The 12,068-nt window shown below is 43.8% G+C and overlaps 1 protein-coding gene across 2 annotated transcripts in view; it reads right to left on the bottom strand.

Moving 5' to 3' along the window:
* Positions 1-3,608: 3,608 nt before the first annotated feature.
* fasn (fatty acid synthase) overlaps positions 3,609-12,068 on the bottom strand; it is a 36,863-nt gene continuing 28,403 nt past the window's right edge. Inside the window, exons 36-42 of one of the 2 annotated variants that reach the window (XM_079292872.1) lie at positions 11,585-11,979; positions 11,272-11,463; positions 10,918-11,145; positions 10,582-10,793; positions 10,001-10,099; positions 6,922-7,173; positions 3,609-6,409 (exon numbers count right to left, since the gene is read on the bottom strand). In XM_079292872.1, coding sequence (XP_079148998.1) covers positions 6,272-6,409; positions 6,922-7,173; positions 10,001-10,099; positions 10,582-10,793; positions 10,918-11,145; positions 11,272-11,463; positions 11,585-11,979 — 1,516 coding nt within the window. In that variant the 3' untranslated portion in view covers positions 3,609-6,271. Of the gene's footprint in view, positions 6,410-6,921; positions 7,174-10,000; positions 10,100-10,581; positions 10,794-10,917; positions 11,464-11,584; positions 11,980-12,068 lie in introns of both variants that reach the window. The other variant, XM_079292871.1, reaches the window with a different exon arrangement.

Below are 12,068 nucleotides of genomic sequence, written 5' to 3'. Positions count from 1 at the left end.
ACAGGGGGAGCAACTCAACGCTGATAGGCTATCGCGCCACAGCGTCACGCGATTATGTCGCTGAAGTTGAAAAATTTCAACTCGCGCGTTGGCGATTTTGCGGCGTCCGACGCGTCCACCGCGTCCACCGCACTGCAATAACGCGTCCAACGCGCCGCGCCATCGCAAAATCGCGGAGCGCCAGTCTCATCGCGTCTGTGCATAGACTTTGTATGTAATCTCGACGCGCGTCAAAAAATCAACGCGACCGGTGTGAACGCAGCATAAAGGTGTTTCTCCCTTTATATTTTGATATTATATTATTTTCCTTTTATTTTTAGCCTTTGCAAATTGCAAAAACTATGTATATATGGTCGAAGACATGGTGTGTGAGTAGCGGACTTGCTGTGCTTAATGGCTGCGACCGAGCGCACGAACGAGAATGAGAATAGCTCAGTTACGCAAACGTTGGTTGACGGCTTATGGAAGAGGAGGATAAGGTTTGTACTGTAAGTACTAGCGTTTTCTAAAGGCAGTAGCTCCATGGTAACATCCGCTAGCACGTTGTCGGGTCTGTAATGTGTCTTTTTCCGTCGAAATGCTGCAAGATACGACTTGCAGCGGTTATGGTGACTTTGGACAGTGTGTGTGTGGGCTCCTTTTGTGGAGAAACCATAAGAAATGAAAGAAAATCGATGATTTCTTTGCAAAGATGAGGATTTTGGGCATGCTGGGATACCAAACACGGACATGTTTTGTGACGTATTTGCGCAAACAAGCCGTAGGAACGGAAGGGGAGGGGATCGAGGACGCCGGTGTTGAACAGGCAAAACCCTCGTTAAATAAATGAGATGATACAATGTGATGATCACAAAGACATTTATTATCATGTGTATGTAAACCTGCATACACAACAAGAAGCCCAACAGGCTTTCCCACGAGCGTTGGATGTTTCGTCGCTTGGTGTCGCTTTATTTTTGAAGGCTTCAGTGCTTCGTTTGATAGCATTAGCTCACATTCCACACACTGAGCCCTCGGCTCTGCCTCGTTGCCTCCGTTCACAAAGCCGTACTTAAGAAAGTCAAGGTTGTACTTGCGCACACATTTAGACTTTTGGGGGGTATGGCACCACTGTCGTCTTCATTTTTTCTTTTTAATAACTTATCCATAACTTTCGCTACAGGCTAGCGGCTAGCTGAGTGTCTTCTTCTGCTTATTGCAGCTTGTTAAACAACTGACTGACGCATTACCGCCACCAGGTGGTGGGAAGCTATAATGTAACTGAGCGTCTCATGGATAACAGTAATGTCTCTGGTGTCTTCAATTGATAACCTATGCGGTCCCGCGGCCCTCGCGGCCCACAGGTGCAAAACTGAAAGTTTTTCGCGGCCCTCTAGGTGGCGCTCGCGGCCCAATCATTGGCCGCGGCCCTATGGTTAAGAATCACTGCGATAGACAACTAATCATTCTCAATTCATTGGATGAAGTAGTTTCCGTAGTCGTATCTATTCTGACAGACTTGTTCTCTCAGTTAACGCTTTCTTGCAGCTCCCCTATGAAGGTTTCTGTCTGGCTTTTATTGAACAGGATGTTCCTCTAACAATTACGATAGTTGCAGTTTCTGGACTTACAACCTGTTTCCTAAGCTGACTGACAATTATCAGAGTAAGTTGAACCCAAAATTAATTAATTAATTAATCTTTTCCATTCAGTCAACATAGAAGCACATATGATTACATATTGATAAATGATAGAAAAACAAGTATTTGTTTAATCTTCAATTCAATGGGGCGATTAATCAATTGGTGAATCGATTATTTAACTGGAAGAATAAAGAGATCTGTTTTGGGTGTGGTGTGTCTCAGGACGTTTTTGGTGGATACCTCAACAATAGTCTGTGACGTGTGACAGTTTATTAAAGAAAATGAAATCTACTCAAACCGAGGATGGATTCAGTCCTCTCTCCGACCACGGAAACGTCACTGATCACAATCATTTTTGGAGTGGAGTGGTGTGTTTAGGAAGTCATGTGAGCAGATAAACTGCAGACGGAAGAACCAGAAGAATTGAGTTACAGCAATACAAGCCAAATACAGGAATGTAATCTGTTGTGAAAATTAAGCTATCTTTCACACTTAGAGCGGATTTAAGAATGAAACAGAAGCTCTCAAGAGGCGTATAGTTATATCAAAAAGCAATAGTTTATTTATCAACAGAGTTATTCAGCCCAGCAATCAAACATGCATGGGTTAATAGAGCTTCACTCGCATTCGAGATCTGCCATAAGAACGCTTCAACATTACAGCATGATAATTCATATAGTTACTCCTTATGGAAGCCCATTGGTTAAATTCAAAGATGCAGGCGTGGCACGTTTGTACGTGTATGACACCTGGGTGGAGGCCTGAACGTCCGTTCACATTGGCCCCTCCCAGAAGGCGTTTCTTCTGTCAGTGTGTGTGAGATTTTGAAAGAGAGAGGACCTGGGAAAGAGTGTGAAGAGGGGAGACTGCTAGGGCGTTGTCCCTGTATCTCACTGTCTATTGTTCCTTCCTTATCTCTCTAAAGATGGCGGCCTGTTCCTTGTGGCGCAGTTAAATCAGTAGTCTCCCTCCTGCTTCTGGTCTTGCCCTAGCGTGTACTGCGTGTATTGTATGAGTGGTTAATAGAGCTGCATAAGCTAATGGTTATTAAAACTACAAATAAGCTAGTGATTAATTAAAGCTATATATAAGCTAGTGGCTGATTAAGCTGTATATAAGCTAGCTGCTAATTAAAGCTGCATATAAGCTAATTTTATCAACAAATCACAATGCAATGCCACCACTAACTCTGACGGTTTCTGCTTTTAGTGGAGTGTTTGACTTGTGCTTGACATGTTTTTTCTCTCATATCACGGTCGCAGTCTTCTGCAGACCAGTGTTATTGGATGGGAACTTCATTTTACGAGACAGTGTCATGCTGGTGTGTCCAACATGCTAAAGAGCTGGTAGTCTGTTGAATTGGTTCCCAACTCAATTCATCCTGACGGTCTGCATCCGCCTACAGAGCCAGAGATCAACCTGAGGGGTCACGAGACCGGTAACATGGCAGCAAAGAAGAAAAGAGAACTAATTCATCTGGTTTTTGCTCTTGTCTTGTGAGATTAGGGAAACAAATTGAAAATATCCTAGAGTCAAACTTTCTGGAACTCAATGACAATAAAACTGAAGTAATTTTATTTGGACTACAGCATTTGACCCACATTATATCTTCTCATCTCGGCCCTTTGACCTCTTCTGTTTAACCATTCAAATCAGGATTTAAGTGTGACAATTAAATCAATTAATTAGTTGAATTAAATTAGGCTGGAAGAATGAACCAAACGTCTTTTTATTTTTCAATTGCTATTATTTATTGCCTCACGATCATGAGGGCGGCCGTGGCTCACTGGGTAGAGAGGTTCGATCCCCGGCTGCTCCCAACTAGAGATGGGTTAAATGCATGTGTACTGGTATATGTATATGCAGTGGCTTCACTTTTCAGACCTGAAGGTTGTGTTGGGCACACACACAAACAAAGTGACATTATTACATCACATTTATTACTGATACGTTTATGACAAAACACAAAATAGTCAGAATGAAGTGATAAGCGAGAGACCTTTATTAGTCATCACAATACATACTGGAAATATTACAATACAAGAGATGAGCATACTGTCCCGTCCTTCTCCTTTTCACTGAAATCAAGCTGCACATTTGCCTGGAGTCAGCTGACCCTTCATAGACCAGATTGGAGGTCTCAGGGATCAAGTGGGCCATGTTGCTGCTGTAGTGAGGGTCATTGGAGTCAGAGACAGCTCTTTCAGCAAAGATCCCAATTAAGTTCACATCAGTTATGTCCACTTACAACTTAGTAGTCATTCACAACCTAAATGCTGATTTGGGAAAGGATGCAACATTTACTGACACATTTGCGTACCAAACCTTTTCAGTGCATCACTATGGGTCGAGCTAAACACCGACTGTCACCAGTTCTCGAGCGGGAGGAATGAGCCCGGACTCTTCAGCTATCAGACTACCTGCTGCTGTTTGCCCATCAGTGAGAACGGCTCCGTATGAACCAGAGGAAGCCTGTAACAAGTCATCTTTCTATCAGATGCAGCATCTTCCTTACAAATCCGAGTTAAATTACTGCAGGATAAGAATAGTAACTGTTGGTTTTAGACAGTCATAGTTTGATTTTATTAGTATCAGGGCAGAAATCTGCATTATTGATCATTCTTTAAATGATTTCCCCGCCTGTAAACAGAATCTATTTTATCGGTCAGTATGGTCTCGGGGGCCTTCAGTAATATTACTCTTAATTATACTAAATTGTGATTTATGACATACTGCACCACATAAATCACAATAATTGCTTTTTAGAAGCTTTCCATAATTTGTGTGAGTTTTGGTTTGCTCAGGAGAGTAACAGCAGTTCCTGCTTCGCTTCGAGGCAAAAGATGACAAACAAACGAAGAATAGAGCAACACGATGTGATTGCGTCCCCGGACACACAGGTAAACAAACTTCTTTTTGACAAAATAAACAAACAATAAATACATAATTAATATCGAACTAACTCCAAATGGTCATATTACCAATGCTATTATGCAGTAGTGCTCGGTCAGGAGTCATCTCCACACACACAATGAGAGAGAAGAGCAGAGCCTCATTGTGGGCGTTCACTGGGTGAAGGACGTGGACATGTCATTTAGAGGACAAGACACAAGTCCTCCATGCGTTAGTGTACCGTTATGCAATAAGCCGGTCTAACGGCTGAGTAGCACAGACGTGACAAACAGCTGACTGTGTGCATTGCACAGCAGGACTCTGCCTGTCATGCTGTGCTACATTATTGTCTAGTTGTTTAGAAGTTAGAAGTACAGGCGGAACATGCTGTGGAAGGCATTCTATTACAGTCTAGACGTGATAATAATTGATTATAGTTAATCATTTTATTGGTCAAAAACATTGACTGACGCAGCCCCCTCATTTATTTCAAATAATGCCAGAATGGAGGGTTCAGTAAAACACACCGGGTGGAAGAGCAACAGATGACCCTGGCTCAGTGCAAGGTCATCCAGCAACTGAGCTGCACTGGCCCATCGCTGCCGATAGAGACTTTGGAACGTGAATCGGCTATTCGTTCTGCTTACCTGGTGATAGTCTCCGTGGAGGATAAAATGATTGAGAAAGTTCAGTATTTTGGCATCTGATCAGCCTTCAAAGATAAGTCTATCGTCCCGCCTCGTCCTTACACAACATGCACACAACATGCAGACACGTGTGTTTCTAACGCAGCACTGCTCTTCCTACAGTGGGAACTGTGCAGGCTTCTACTGTATTGTGGCGCTCTTATGGGTTTGAACAGTTGGAGTTCCAGGACTGTGCTAGCTGTGGCCTGCTCTCTGCGCTGGTCTCCAGAGTTAACCGAGTGACAGGTTGGTGTGTATGATACTTAATGTAGCCGATATCCTTCCTCTCTGATGAAGACGAGGATGACCGTCCTTCCTTCTCTAGATGTGAAACCTATCTACTCTCGGAGGGCAATATCAAGGTTCTCCAGGAATGACACAGTTGGCTCAACAGGATTTAGACATGTGTGGGACACTGGTTCTACCTGAGCAGACCATGTAGCAGCTGGACTAGCTACAGTGAACAGCAGACTACAGTGTGTAGATGCCATTAGCTGATCCGCTCGCTGACAGACTACAGATACAACAGGTGGTTAGCTGTGTTAGAGTAAATGAGTCTCATCTGTGTCCTCATAGAAGCCGCTCAGTTTGTAATATTGCAACAGGAGCATGACCAAGCAGCTATGTTAAGTGACCATCTTGTGCTGTGCAAGTCATAATGCAGATGTTTTACTTATATTTATACTGTTTTCCTCATGAATAGTGTTGATAAATGAATCAGGGGGGTGTAGCAGACTCTTCATTAGAGGGATTGGGTCCCGACTACAATCCGAAACAAGGCTGAATGTAACATGGTAACATAATGTGACATAACTCAGAACTGCACATTTCATTTAGTAAACAGGAAGACACCAGCTAAGAGCTCTGATAGGTCAGGGAGAGAGTCCATTGCTTGAATTTACCAATGAGATTAAAATAAAAACAAAAAAGGTGCAGTAAGGTGCATTTGGGCTATCAGGGCAAAATGGCACAGAGCGCAAACATGCTGTGTATTATTCTCACAGTATAAAACAAAGTTGGGAATGTTGAAATGTTAGTGTGAGAGTGGAGGGTGAGGTCAGGTGGACACGTCTAGCCCTCCCTTGCTGTGACCCGAGGCTCAGCCAGTGAGCTGTGGATGATGCTGCTGATGGACTCCGCCCCCTCTCCTTCCAGGAAGGTGCGGTGGTCTCCCTCGATGACGTGGACCGAAACCGTGCCATCGCATACCTGAAGAAAGACACAGCTCATTCAGCATTGAACAGAGAGTTACGGCTTGTAGTTGATCTTCCTGATTATCTCTGTGCTGTACAGAGGAGGACATCTTTGATCAGCGTTATAGCTCCTCACTACATGTGCTGCAGTGTGTGTCGGTCGATATTGGTATCACACCTGTGTAGTTCATGTTTGTTTACACCTACAGTGTAGATATTAAGAGAAGAAAGAAAACAGACACACATGCAGCAATGAGCAGAACAGAATTAATTCAGACTTCTTACAAATCAGCATCATTATGTAGTTATTTCGGCACCGTTTATCAGTTTATCACGATTCAATTACAGCAGAATCTGTCTATTATGGGGTCATACAGCTGTAGTAAACCAGCTGACATTGCTAGATACAGTGACTATAGCTCGTGAAATTCACATGGCGCCTCCAGAGGACGTTATGAACCGAGACAAGACAGCGCATCTGAGATACATGTGCTAAGCATGAACACCATGTGTTCGTATGGACATTACCTCGCTGAGCTTGTAGTCAGCTCCCAGGTTCTGTTCGTACTCGCTGCTGGTTTTAGCGCGCAGTAGCGTCACGTTGCCGTGAAGTTTGGAGCTTGGCACATAACTGTCAGCAGCCTTCAGCTTGTAGTAGAAGGTGGTGGCTGCAAAGTGCAACGAGTCTCGGCTGATGTTCTTGTGGCTGGAGGTGATCAGGTCCACCGCGGCGTTGACACGGGCCTCCAGGTCCAGCAGCGGGAGAAGAGTCTCCAGAAGCTGCAGAGACAGAAGACACTTGGAATGAAAACGCCATAGAAAGGTAGTGGTAGAAGAAATAGTATGTAGTATGAGTAGCATTTTAATAAGTACTAGTTGTAGCAGTAGTGATATTTGTAGTAGCATAAGTTGTCGTCGAAGTATTTGTAATTAGAAGAAGTAGTAGAAGTAGTAGTATCAGCAGTCGTACTAATAGCTGTAGTAGTATTAGTACTGGTTATTAGTACTGGTAGTAGCAGGAATAGCAGTAGTGGTATCAGTAATAATAGTAGTGGTAGTGGTAGTAATAATATTTATGGTAGCAGTAATAGCAGTAGCAGTAGTAGTAATAGTTGCAACAGCAAAAGTTGTAGTAGTAGTGGTAATACTAGAAATATTAGCAGTAGTAGTAGTTGTCGCAGTATTAGTAAGAGCATTCATTATTTCAACAAAAAAGCCTGTTTGAGCGAAACGTTTAAATACAGTTAATCCATGAGGCTTTTATCTTGAAAGGGTGGGACTAGGTGGGGGAGGGAGGGGGAGAGGAAACATAATCTATAACTATATATGATATATGATGACACATATATATATATATACATGTATATATACACACACACACACACACACACACACACACACACACACACACACACACACACACACACACACACACACACACACACACACACACACACACACACATATACAGTATATACATATATACATATACATATATATATACACACATATACACATATATATACACACATATACATATATATATACACATATACATATACATATATATATACATATACATATATATACATATACATATATATACATATACATATATATATGTGTATATATATATATATATATATATGTATATGTATATATGTATATGTATATATATGTATATGTATATATATATATATATATATATATATATATATATATATGTGTGTGTGTGTGAGTGTGAGAGAGGAAAGAACTAGAAAAAGCATTTCCTGCTGAAAATTCGTTGGAATGCTGAAAACTGAAATGAATGGCAAAAACATTGCTGAAAATAGATATCCAATTCAAAAACAAATTGCAAAAAGCTTAATAATTCAAAAAGTTTAAAGATTACAAATATGAAAAGTCATATCACACCTCTCCTGAAAGAGCTGAACATTTTGATATTTGAACAGTTTCTGTGGCTTAAAAAAATTCATCAGTGGTGATATTTGTAGTAGTATAAGTTGTCGCAGTATTAGTAAGAGCATTAATTTTTTTAACAAAAAAGCCAAATTTTGAGCTTGTAAGGAAGTGAGTGAGAGAGAGAGATTTAATCCATGGGTCTTTTATTTTGAAAGGGTGGTGCTGGGTGGGGGGAGAGGAGACATAATCATAATGTTTGACACACATAAACAGAGGTTATTAAATGACAGGCTTCATCACAAGCATTTCAATTAGAATTCACTCTTTGGGGCTTTTATTTTGAAATGGGGTGTGTGTGTGTGGGGGGGGGGTCCTCTAAAAGTCTCTAAGACCTGAATGACTGTATGAGAGAGAGAGAGAGAGAGAGAGAGAGAGAGAGAGAGAGAGAGAGAGAGAGAGAGAGAAGAAGGAATTAGTGAGAGAGAGAGAGAGAGAAGAAAGAATTAGTGAGAGAGAGAGAGAGAGAGGAAATAATTAGTGAGAGAGAGAGAGAGAGAGGAAAGAATTAGTGAGAGAGAGAGAGAGAGAGAGAGAGAGAAGAAAGAATTAGTGAGAGAGAGAGAGAGAGAAGAAATAATTAGTGAGAGAGAGAGAGAGAGAGAGAGAAGAAATAATTAGTGAGAGAGAGAGAGAGAGAGAGAGAGAGAGAGAGAGAGAGAGAGAGAGAGAGAGAGAGAGAGAGAGAGAGAGAGAGAGAGAGAGAGAGAAGAAAGAATTAGTGAGACAGAGAGAGAGAGAGAGAGAGAGAGAGAGAGAGAGAGAGAGAGAGAGAGAGAGAGAGAGAGAGAGAAGAAATAATTAGTGAGAGAGAGGAAAGAATTAGAGAGAGAGAGAGAGAGAGAGAGAGAGGGAGGAAAGAATTAGTGAGAGAGAGAGAGAGGAAAGAATTAGTGAGAGAGAGAGAGAGAGAGAGAGAGAGAGAGAGAGAGAGAGAGAGAGAGAGAGAGAGGAAAGAATTAGTGAGAGAGAGAGAAAGAATTAGTGAGAGAGAGAGAGAGAATTAGTGAGAGAGAGAGAAGAAAGAATTAGTGAGAGAGAGAGAGAGAGAGAGAGAGAGAAGAATGAGTGAGTGAGTGAGTGAGAGAGACCTCTAAAGATCCCTAAGACCTGAATGACTGTATGAGAGACACAGAGAGAGAGGGAGAGGAGTGTATGTGCGCGTGTATCTGTGAGTCTGTGTGTTTATCAACATCACTAATTGGCTCAATCGCAAACACCTGTGTGCCTGAAGCCATTTGAAAATATTCTCCATAGAGATCCCATTGAAAATAAAAAGCTTAAAAATTCAAAAAGTTTAAAGGCTAGAAATATGAAGTCATAGCAGACCTCTTGTGAAAGAGCTGAACATTTTAATAGTTGAACGGTTTCTGTAGCTTAAAAAATGAAGGAGGAGAAGAGGTGCGACGGAAGAAATAGAAGATGAATAAAGAAACAGGATAACAATAGTTGGAATGCTTAACAGCATTCCAACAATGATAGTGATGACCAGACCAGGACGTAAATGAGGACAAACCACAGAGGAGGGTAGCACATGATGTTCCACATCAGTGCTGTCTGCCTAACCGTCCTCAGTCCTCTGCAAGCACCCGGAGAAAGGCTGGAATGTTGTGTGTGTGTGTGTGTGTGTGTGTGTTCTGTCTACCTTGTTGTACGCGATGCCAGTGAACTGCTGGATGAAGGCACACAGGGCTTCGGTTTCAGCCTCAGACTCTTTGCCTGGTGTCAGCTTGGCCCTGTAGCTCTGGAAACCAAACACGGAGTTAACTTGACATGACCCACTCGAGTTGTCCCCAAACTACAGCATTAAATGCACATGTTCTCCTTTCAATGTGTGCTGAAACATCAAATCACAGTGTTCACACAACACTCATGTTGAGCTGTCTCAAACTACCTCATGTGGAGTTAATATGTGTCCCTGATATTCCCAGACTTCCCCACAGAGAAGAGAATCTAAATCTCTCCATCATTAAACTGACTGGTGTGTGTGAGAGTGAGTGAGTGAGTGAGTGTGTGAGTGTGAGTGAGTGAGTGTGAGTGAGTGAGAGAGTGAGTGTGTGAGAGAGTGTGTGAGAGTGAGTGAGTGAGAGTGAGTGTGTGAGAGTGAGTGTGTGAGAGAGTGTGTGAGAGAGTGAGTGAGAGAGTGTGTGAGAGAGTGTGTGAGAGAGAGTGAGTGTGAGTGAGTAAGTGAGAGTGTGTGTGTGTGTATCAGCTCTTTGCTCTCACCTGCGTGTACGCTGCCACATAGGAGTGTGATCCATCAAACAGAAAGAGGTACTCCACAGGCAGATTCTGGGTCTGGAGCTGAGAGCACATTTCAAACGCCACACATGCACCAAAGGAGTAGCCAGCGATCCGATAGGGCCCGTCTGGCTGGACCTGTCTGATACAGTCCACATAGTAGGCTGCCAGGGACTGGATGCTGTCCAGAGGAGCAGCTGGGGGAGAGATCAGCTTGGTCATTGTATCATCACTTCCATGAAAACACTCACAGTTGTGACGGCTCCTGATGAGCGCGGTGATATGCTGGTTGTTATTTATGAGTGTTTGTTAACACGATACCTTGGGTGCACTGCAGGCCGTAGCAAGGCACGCTCAGCTTGAAAGCGAGCGTCTTAAAGGCGGAGATGGAGCCCTCGATGGGGTGGACCAGGAACAGCGGCCTCTCCTGGCTCTGGACCTTGTTGAGTGGCGTCACCGTGGGGCCGCTGGGGTTGACTAACAGCTGGGTCAGATCAGACTCCAGCAAAGAGAGAACGCCGTCCCTCTTAGCTGCAGCGTTTTCAGATTCTAAATAGTTGGAAGTACCAAAGACAAAAAAAGTCATTCCTTTTGTTGAGAGTGTCTCTGCAGGTGTTTCAAAAGCCACGTCCTCCAGAGAATCCTCAAGGAACCTAGAGGCGCTCTCCATCATACCCTTTGATCCGCCTGGCTTGCTGTTGGCCAGCTCTCGCAGCTTGTTGATGGTGACCTGCCGGATCTCCCTCATGGCCATGACGATGTTGTAGTCGCGCTCTAGAGTCTGGCGAACCTCAACACCCATCAAGGAGTCCAGGCCCAGGTCAGCCAAGGAGGCATCAGCGTTCAGGCTGTTCACATCCCGCACGCCTGAGAGAGAAGGGCACGGTGAACCTTCTGCTAGCTGATTAAATACAACTCAAGAAACTCATCTTTCATAATGAACAGCAGCCCTGCTTTTGTTTTTTAATAGCTCAGTTTGACAGCTTACCAAGAATGTGAGCTACAGCACCCACCAAGTCTCTCCGGCTTCCCGCCTCGCTCTTTACCGCCGCCCTCTCTGCCAGTACGAAGCTCGACATCACCGGCCGCTGCTGGCAGAGGAAGAGGTCGAGCACCTCCAGGCAGGAAGAGATGCGCTGCGGCAGGGTGCCGCCAATCACTGCGTCATTGCCGCCCATGGTCTCCAGCACCACGCCCACGTCACCAATGGCACCCCACTGCACTGCCAGTCCAGGTAAGCCATCGTGGCGGCGCTGCTCACACACTCGCTCCATGGCTGAGTTGGCGTAACCGTAGTTACTTTGGCCAGCATTGCCGCGGCCACAGCTGACCGAGGAGAAGGCCACGAAATGGCTGAGGTCGGGACACGCCTCTCTGGTCACTCTGGAGAGGGAAAGGACACGAGCACATCAAGATCCAGAGACAAGTCCTTCATTTAAGGTCCCTGATTCAAACAGAAGACGGCTGAGTGT

The sequence above is a fragment of the Melanostigma gelatinosum genome, assembly GCF_949748355.1.
Source record: "Melanostigma gelatinosum genome assembly, chromosome: 21".
NCBI lineage: Eukaryota > Metazoa > Chordata > Actinopteri > Perciformes > Zoarcidae > Melanostigma > Melanostigma gelatinosum.
Note: the sequence above shows the minus strand (reverse complement) of the source record. Positions and strands in the feature narration are given on the sequence as shown.